General features: G+C 42.3%; 1 protein-coding gene across 1 annotated transcript; it reads left to right on the plus strand.

The window, feature by feature from the left end:
- The first annotated feature begins 4,897 nt into the window (after positions 1-4,897).
- mafba (MAF bZIP transcription factor Ba) lies at positions 4,898-7,181 on the plus strand. The gene has a single exon (XM_085145598.1). It carries the CDS (start codon positions 5,366-5,368, stop codon positions 6,590-6,592), a length of 1,227 nt encoding a protein of 408 aa, XP_085001724.1. The 5' UTR covers positions 4,898-5,365; the 3' UTR covers positions 6,593-7,181.
- Positions 7,182-9,229: the final 2,048 nt, after the last annotated feature.

Consider the following 9,229-nt stretch of genomic DNA (forward strand, 5'->3'; position numbering starts at 1 on the left):
ACGCATATTTTCCAGAATATATGAAGTGGAGGTTTAATGTAAACCAGTGATAAGCTCTGACAGCTCCATATGCAGACAATTAGAAAAGGCTAAAGAAGCCAGTGGATGTTCCTCAGCACTGGCATGTTAAAGTCTGACATTCAGGAACAACACAAAAGTTAAAAAAAAAAAAAAAGAAACTGCTTCTAGGTGCTTGTACAGCTAGAAGCGTACATCAATTAATTCTAAGAAAAATATTTAACTTTTTACTCAGAATTACTGTAATTATGTTTTCAGTACATGCAGGTATCTTTAGAATTACAGTAGCCAGTTATTGGCTAAGAAAATACAGATGTAAATTGCAGTTATGACCTGAGAATATGGTCTTTAATTATGTCCTGCCTGCACTATGATATTTGGTTCTTGTGGTGTCGCCTACATTCTGTGGTCACACAGCCACCAGTTTATGACAAAACCCAATATCATGCATATGCCTCAGCAATAAGCCAACTGGAAGGAAGCCAAACTATTGTACATAGCATTGCAATTTACATTAATGAAATGACCACAGCAAAGGGCAGATTTATTGTTCTTTTTCTTCTGGGATTATGCCAGTACAGTGCATACTGACATTTATTTGTTGTTATATTTACTACATGTCAATCAGAGACATCTAATCTCAGAAAAGGCCTACAATTATGTCTTGGCCTCCCCATCATATTTTTATATCCTCTCTGTTACTCTGCCATATCCAAAAAAGCAAAGCAAATAACTTCAGTTTTGAAGTTGGAGCTGTCTGCATGGGGTTAGTGCCAAAAAGAGACTGCACGTCACTGATGATACACGTCAGACTATTAGCAATGAGTAAATGCGCCACCAGAGGCGCCCTGTCACAAGAAATAAACCTTAATTTCCCTCGCAAACACAACTACCCTTTTAACGTGCAAATAGCGAGAGTGCAAGCGTTGTGATAATACTGCTGAAGAATGGTGGACTTTTAAAGACAACATTTGATGTCCACCGTTAAATCGATACTTTTTCATATTAATGAGACTGCATGAATTTGCACTTATCTCACCTCTTGCCGTTTCCCCGAAAGTCTCTTCAGTCAATTATCCCTGATGGGAATGTTACTCTTCTTCAGAGGCTGGCCTCTGCCTGTTTACATAGACGACACGTCTTAATAATACATGTTTTTACGGAGATAATCGATCAGTCTGGAGTAAACAAGAATGTCTGAGTAACTCTCACCTTGTAAACGGAAGATGTAGATTACTGATGCAAAAAGGACGACTGAGTGTATAATCGAACTTAAATTTTAGAGACGGATTTGCTGGTGTTATTACTATTTTACGCCGAAACCCATCACGTTAATGATGGGAACACCTGTTAAATACATTATGCACTTTTAGTGATGAAGTGCATTTCAAATGTTTCAGCTATAAAATATTGACAATTAATCATGAATCAGTTAATTCGCTGCACAAAAACGAACATGCATTCTTGTCAAACTCACAGCGACTCTTTTTCTGTTATTGATTCTGCAAAACTACAAAAATACAACTTCAATTAAATGCGGGGTGATTGTTGCATTGACAAAAAGCTACTATGTTTGTTTTACATTTGCGTATATTACATCTCAAAAAAACATTATAAATCAGTTACTGCTCATTGAAGGCGTGTTTCAGAGGCTGGAGCCGGGTCTGCGCGTCTGCTCTGCGTGTCTCTTTTCTTCCTCCTGCATCAAAACGCATCAAAGCAGTACTTCCGAAAGCACCGTCTCTCCAACTCCATCCCTCACCCTCCCCGTCGCGGGCCTTCCAGCTCGGCTACCTCCCTTTTTTCTGTAACATTTCCAGCAACTTTCGAGAAAACCGTTAATGTTTACGCGCGCCAGATAGCAAAAATATTCTGAAATAAAACCAAATATTTACCTTAGAGTTAAACAGAGAAGCTGATTCTGTTTCTAAAAGAAGGGAGAAAGGTGTTCCTTATAATCACTCTCTTTCCATACAGATCGGGTTTGAGTTGAGATCCAACGGGTTTTGGCAGTGCAGCTTGGCCACCGGAGCGCAGATGCGCATGCATCGATAGGTCCTGAAGTAGAATAGAAATCCATATTTGTGAGGCGAATCATGTATCTTCCTATGGACAGACCACGGGCCTCCTGTGTGAAACCAGCGGGCCTGCTGCAGGTGTGAGATGTGAGCTGTGGGAAGCTGTGCAGCCTCTGCAGCTTCCATGCGTCAACTGTTAAATGTAACATTTTAAAGGTGATTTTATTTCTGTTATTCATTCCTAAAATCCGTAGGATGGGACTCTCATTAGGGGAGGATAAGCAAGCATCAACACTTTTTTTCGCTGTCCATAAGCACACGGATCACTTAATAGATCATTAACCACCGATATGCTGCTGACATGGACGGTTTTTTACATCTCGTCTCTCCATTACAGCCCGTTATTACCGAAGGGGGAAAGCCGCCGCCAGGCCTGCCTGGATCTATTAGACGGTGGACTCGGGTTATATTTGAGAGCATTACAACCTAATGGGGCTGCCGCCGGGTCGGCCTCGCTGGGAAGAAGTTTTAAGTCGGCTGTGCTCGGCATGGCACGACTCGCTCAGGGCGCTGTTCAAGTTGGAGTTCAGGATTTAGAAGCTCGCCTGCAGGTGCAGGGAATTAACAGAGCACGATTGTAACTGGAATACTACCTGTATATTTTTATATCTTGTGCTCGGGAAAGGGAATGCCTAGAATTTGAAGTTGACTGCAGCAGTATGTGGTTATCAGGCGCTTTGAGCCTGAAAATAAAGTGGGTAGCGTGTGAGTTGGCTTGAGATGTTATAAAGATTCCGGATAATTGTGCATTATCGCTCGATAAAAGCTAAAAAAAAAAAAAAAAAAAAAAGAATAAACAGGATCCAGAGTCGCGGTAAAGTGCACTGTAAAGTGCATTTTTCTTGGATCAATACATCCCGTTATTAGAATGTGCCTTTTGTCCAAAATAATAAAGACATAAGCCTGTGATGACTAATAATAATAATAATAATAATAATAATAATAATAATAATAATAATAATAATAATAATAATAATAATAATAATAATAATAATAATTCGCGTGTTTGGCTAAAAGTTTCATCTTTTATCATCAGTTCTTCTGGGGACTATATCAATTTAACTTTTAGCCTTAAGTCCAAGACTATTTTCAAAGACATAATAAAACAAACATAAACTACATCACATCGAGTTATTATGGGTTGTTAAATATGAGGGTGATTTATGACAGAAGTTTGAGTCACAGTTCATCTATTGATACACTGCTACAGCTCAAAACTGATTAAGAATTTAAACTAAACAAATAAGCCCTTCATTATCGGATCTCATCTTTGGCAGCCTCCTCTTACATTGAGTCTGATCAATACGCTATGGTCGCGGCTGTGCTCAACCGTGGATATGAGGTGGAAACGAAATGATAATCCAATCGATCCTACAAACGGACTCATTTACAAGCAGTTTCTTTTTGCAGGGAAGCGAGACATTTGCTCACACTCCCTTTCCCCCCTTCTTTCTTTCTCTGATTTTAGCAGACAATTAAAATAAAGACCAGATCAATGACGCTTGCATACTTCCAGGGAAGATCTGACCCTATTTTGGCCAAACTACCTGTTAGAAAGTGAGAGTGTTAAAAATACACGCGTGACAGCGAGCTTGTCGGAGACTCGCGTGACAGAAATGAATTGTTGTCAGTCACAATTGCATGATGTGACCTTTAAAAGCAGCAATTAGCGCGGAGATGACGATCCAAACGCAAATTAAAGGGGAATGTATAGCAGAAGCGTCATCCACAGCTTCGTCGGTTCGTGCGTTGCCCACGCAGGGGCAGCCTTGAGCCTGTTTTCTGGCGAATCCCCTGTTTTGATACTGCCTGGAGTAAGACGGTGCGAGTCAAAAGCAGCCTGATGTGCGAGTAACAGAGTCTGAACAAAGTCAACTTTGCTTTTACCAAACAAAAAGATATTTAATCCACGAATTTCATTATATAGAATACCGCAGTGGTATGTTTTTTTTTAACATTTGTTTAAACAATAAATTGGGATTTTAAAAAATCCATAAATTAAAGTGTACCAGTATTGTCGCCAGTGAGAAGCAGATCTACATGTAAACCTTGAGACTTTATTGTGGTTCTTCGCTACAATGAACATTAAAATGACGTATTTGTAGCTACAGCCTTAATATAGTTATTATACAGTAAAGCGCCTGTGTGTGAAATTGTGTGTGGCAGAAAAATAGTCACGATTTAACTTTTATGGTCGCTTAGAAACTGTGTTCTGACCTTGTGTTATCACCATGCTGCGTAATACAGGCTTGTATGTGACTGGTTATCTTTTGAGTTTTTGAAAGTTATAGACATGCAGCAAATAAACATAAACAAGACAACATAAGAAAATGATTCTTCTTGATCTCATTTTCAAGACAAATGAAGTTGTGTCTTGAACTATAATGCAGGAGCAGTGCCTGTGGTAAGTCCAATTTGTATCGTGCATCTGGAAACATCTGGAACAACTGTTAGGACTACTTCAGAAATCTGCCTGAAATTCAACGTTTTGGTGTCATTCTAAGAGTGTTGGGCCATAAAGTGGCAATTTTTTCACGTTTGTCTCATTTGAGACACGACTGAATACGAGGAGCAGCGCCTTACATCGAAGGCATTTCACTCCGCCACTTTCCACCGTTCTTCTGCTTTTAGGGAAGTCGGTCAGCTGACTGTAGCTGTCAAGACTGGATCGAGCGCCCTCCTCTCCTTCGTCCCTCTCCTCTTTCTCTTCCTCGGTTTGAGCGCAAAGTCCTGTTCCCATTGGAGAACCGAGTGCTACCGAGCTCGACGTCACCAGGCGATATTAGTATAAAGCGCAAGGCTGGCTTCAAGCGCAGTCTGCTGGATACCAGAGAGTGGAGAGAGTGAGAGAGGCGAGCCTTTAAATCTCTGCGGTGCAGAGCTGGAAAAGCTGCTTCTCAGCGAAAATCAGACGCCCTATTTACACCGCTTACTCGCTCCTTTTATTTTCCTGGGGAAAAAAGGGACTTACAACCAAGAAATTGCAACGAGGACTGGTGCCCGTCTCAGCGAATTAACGTGGTATTTCTTTTGTTATTATTATTTATGTTTTTTTTTCTTGTAAATGCACTTCTGCTGAAGGGACTCGGGTTTTACTTTTGCACTGAGACACACAGCTTTCTACCTCCCGCCTGGTCTCTCTGCCAGATTATCCCAGCAGAAGTAGGCTATATGACGCAAACCGTGTGCAGAGCATTAGTCTGAAAGTTTTCCTCCACGACTTTTTTTTTTCTTTTTTTCCTTTTTTTCCACCAACCACACGCTGTTTCATGCTACAGCAAGTCAGTGCACAGCGGTGGAGGAGCCAAAAGAACTATTGCATGAAACAAGAAAGGAGAGAAGAGACGCTGATTAATAAGTCAGTTTTTGCGACGCTCGCCAACACTTTTGCATATCTGCAAAAGAGTCGCGACAACAACATGAGCGCAGAGCTGAGCATGGGGCCGGAGCTGCCCAGCAGCCCTCTGGCTCTGGAATATGTGAACGATTTTGACCTGATGAAGTTTGACGTGAAGAAGGAAGGCCTGGCCGGGCTGGATCGCAACGGGGTGCGCCAGTGTAACCGTCTCCAACCCCAAGGCTCTGTGTCTTCCACCCCTATCAGTACACCCTGCAGCTCGGTGCCCTCGTCGCCCAGCTTCAGCCCCACGGAGCAGAAAAGCCACCTGGAGGAGCTGTACTGGATGCCGAACAACGGGTACCACCAGCAGATAGACCCGCAGACGCTAAGCCTGACCCCGGAGGACGCAGTGGAGGCCCTGATTGGAGCGACAGCTCACGGCCACCCTCCGCCTCCGCATGTCCAACAGCAGCTGCAGCAGCAAGGCGCTTTCGAGGGCTACAGGGGCCCGCATCACCACCACAGCCATCACGGCCACAGCCAGCAGCATCATCACCCCTATGCGGGAGGTATCCCGCACCACGCCGAGGAACTTTCCGGGCACCCGGGCGGACACAGCCACCCACATAGCCAGCATCATCATCACCACAGCCAAGACCCCGACAGCCCATCTCCGGTGTCCCCAGAGTCCCACCAGCCGCTGCACCATCACCGCCACCATCATCACCACCATCCGCACGGCCACCTGAGCCAGTCAGCGGCGCACCACAGCTCCGGAGGCGGACTCAACGTGGAGGACCGTTTCTCCGACGACCAGCTCGTATCCATGTCGGTGAGGGAGCTCAACAGACACCTACGGGGCTTCAGCAAGGACGAGGTGATCCGCCTCAAGCAGAAGAGGAGGACCCTGAAGAACCGGGGCTACGCTCAGTCCTGCCGGTTCAAGCGGGTGCAGCAGAAGCACGTGCTGGAGAACGAGAAGACGCAGCTGATGAACCAGGTGGAGCAGCTGAAGGCGGAGATCACCCGGCTGGCGAGGGAGAGGGACGCCTACAAACTCAAGTGTGAGAAACTGACGGGGTCGGGGGCCAATAACGGGTTCCGCGAGGCTGGCTCAACCAGTGACAACCCTTCATCACCAGAGTTTTTCATGTGAGTTGCCATAGCCTTTTTCTTGTGAACCCTCCAACTTACTCAACAAACAACCCCCACCCCCACTCCACCACCCCCCGACACCTTTACTTTCTGACTGACTTTGCTGATGAGCAAACGATAATAATCCACACCTCCCATACTGTTTGATTATATTAATAACGGTAACAATTATATTCATATTAGACGAGTAATCCATCAGATAGTATTCTCATATATAATCATCTCACCATCCACGTGTCAACTGAGATACAAAGAGCAATGTAGAGTGTCCGATCAGTCGCAGCATCTTTGTAGATTAGTTGCTTGTAGTGAAGAGACTTTTGTTTTTCTTCTTCAAAGAAGAGGAGCGACTGATGAACTTTTTTTGTTTGTTCGTTTGTCTCTCACTTGAGGCTCCAGCTTTTAAATCACCTGTAAGTAACGTGGGACGGCGTAAGGCAGTTGTATTTTTGCTGACATTCTTATGAACCAACAAGCAGGCCCGATCTCACAGCCTGCAACTCACGAGACTCACATTCGACAAGTGGACCCGAAATCTGAAGAAAAAATTAAGAAATAAATCTTTAAAAAAAAACAAAACAAAAACAAAACACGGGACACCACTTTATGCAAATTTATCTTCCGTCTACTAACCCGTCACGGGAGGAGACATTTTATGCAACATCTCATTGATTTATTGCCTGCTTGGTTATATTCGAATATATATTGAAAACAAAACAAAAAAATCTGCATTAAATATTAATCCTGCATGCTGGACATGTACGGTAATAATTTCTATTTTGTACCTTCATCTTCTCGTGTATATTAAGAGCATGTTGTTAATCTGCGCTTTTTTGGGGGGTGGGGGTGGGGGGTTAGAGAAATGCAGCGGGGACAGAACAGCAGGACTGGCGGTGCAGTATCATGGTGTGGGCTTCTTTTTCTTTTTTTGGGGGGGGGGGGGGGGGGGCTTGTAAATATTATGCAACCGCGAAAACTGCACAACAAGATTGAGGAGGCTGGTTTGTACTTCTTTCTGTGTGTTGTGTTTTTATTTCATTTGTTATAAATTTTTTTTTTTTTTGATCGTGTTGGGTATTGTTTGAAAGAGGAGTGCATTTGTTTTCCCAGTTGCATTTAAATACAGCAAAACTGTGTCAAGTGCACTTTTTTGGATAATGATTTGCGAGTTTTTCATTTTGAATTTTGTGCAGACCCCCCTCCAGGAAAGACATACTATGATGTAATACTGCAATAATATTAAAGGCAGGCCTCAGTGCAAACTTTTAAGAGTAGTATTTAGGACGCATGTTGTGTGAGGCAGAGGAGACAAGCATGTGACCACGACATCATTCAAACCAGATTACGCAGAGTTTATACTCCATTGCACCGAAGGCTGGATACCGCGTGTATTAACACTCTGCTATTTTCACACTCAGTGTAGCTTTTATGGCACATATTCAGTGGGGAGAGGTGTTATCTGCATTTCTAAACAAATTAGAACCAAACAAGTCCAAATATTTCTCATCATAATTGGCAGCCACCTGTAGCCCCCCCAACTCCATTCGACAGATGTTGATCATTTATATTTTACGCAATATTTAGAAAATTCGCAGTTACGATTTAGATAACACGAATGTTTTTGATAGAAAGTTTGAATATTAATGTTCTATGTTTTTCCTGATTTTTTTCTGCCGGTCAGTAAAAAAAGGGGATCCAGGTTGTGCAAAGTCTCAAAATGAAAACAATGTGTATGTTATGTAATACTTTTTTTCTTTGTTTTATTATTATTTGATGATTCTGGTTCTGCTGGCCAGATGCATAGTTAAAAGTTTTTATTTTAATGATTTAAATTAAACTGTCAGATCATATCGATTAAAGCATGGTGCTTGCATTGAAACTGTTGTGGAAAAGTCATGCATTTAACAATCTTTGGTTTGTTAGTGATTCAACTGTGTTGAAATCGAACTGAAACTGCAGCAGCGGGTTGTTGTTTTGTTTTCACAAATTTCATGTACTTGGCGATGATGGGGATCAACTTTCAATCCTGTTTATATAAATAATAGTAACACTTAAATTTGAACTGTTCCATTCAGGCTGGTTTCTGTTTTGTCTCTTTTTGTTGTTTTTTGGAAGAAATTGTTTCCTATTTTGCTTATTAAAGTCATTGAAATGGCAATAATTACCTCTCAGACTTTATTATTTTTTCGTTTTCACATTTAAGGATCGGTGACAAAATCATTCTGTCATATAAACAACAGCATACTAGCGGTAATTAAAGCTGCCACGCAGTGTAACGACAGTAACAATATGAATCTTTAAAAAGTTTGCTAATGCCCTGAAAAACATTTAAAATTATTTTTTCCCTTTAAGAGCTAATTTGCACTAATCAAGCAGTTTCCGTTTCATTTGCACTTTGCCTTCATTTTTATTTTCAGACGTGAAAACAAAGTGCAAATTTTGGATTAAAGCCCACTGGCCTGCAGTGATTAGATCACCGCGTATGGTAGTTTATATGCCGCTGCAGGGAGATTCCTATACACGCTGCTCTGCTGGCATGCTGACTTCTGCAGAAACCCCGCGCCGTAAAAGGAGATCTTTGACCTTGCAATATACCGGAGAAGAGATGAAAACCTCAAATTTGAATTAAGTGTTACAA

This window comes from Neolamprologus multifasciatus, chromosome 20 (assembly GCF_963576455.1).
Source record: "Neolamprologus multifasciatus chromosome 20, fNeoMul1.2, whole genome shotgun sequence".
Classification (NCBI taxonomy): domain Eukaryota; kingdom Metazoa; phylum Chordata; class Actinopteri; order Cichliformes; family Cichlidae; genus Neolamprologus; species Neolamprologus multifasciatus.

Excerpts from the sequence above, each read along its gene's own strand:
- mafba (XM_085145598.1), top strand. The coding sequence starts at position 5,366 with ATGCTACAGCAAGTCAGTGCACAGCGGTGGAGGAGCCAAAAGAACTAT.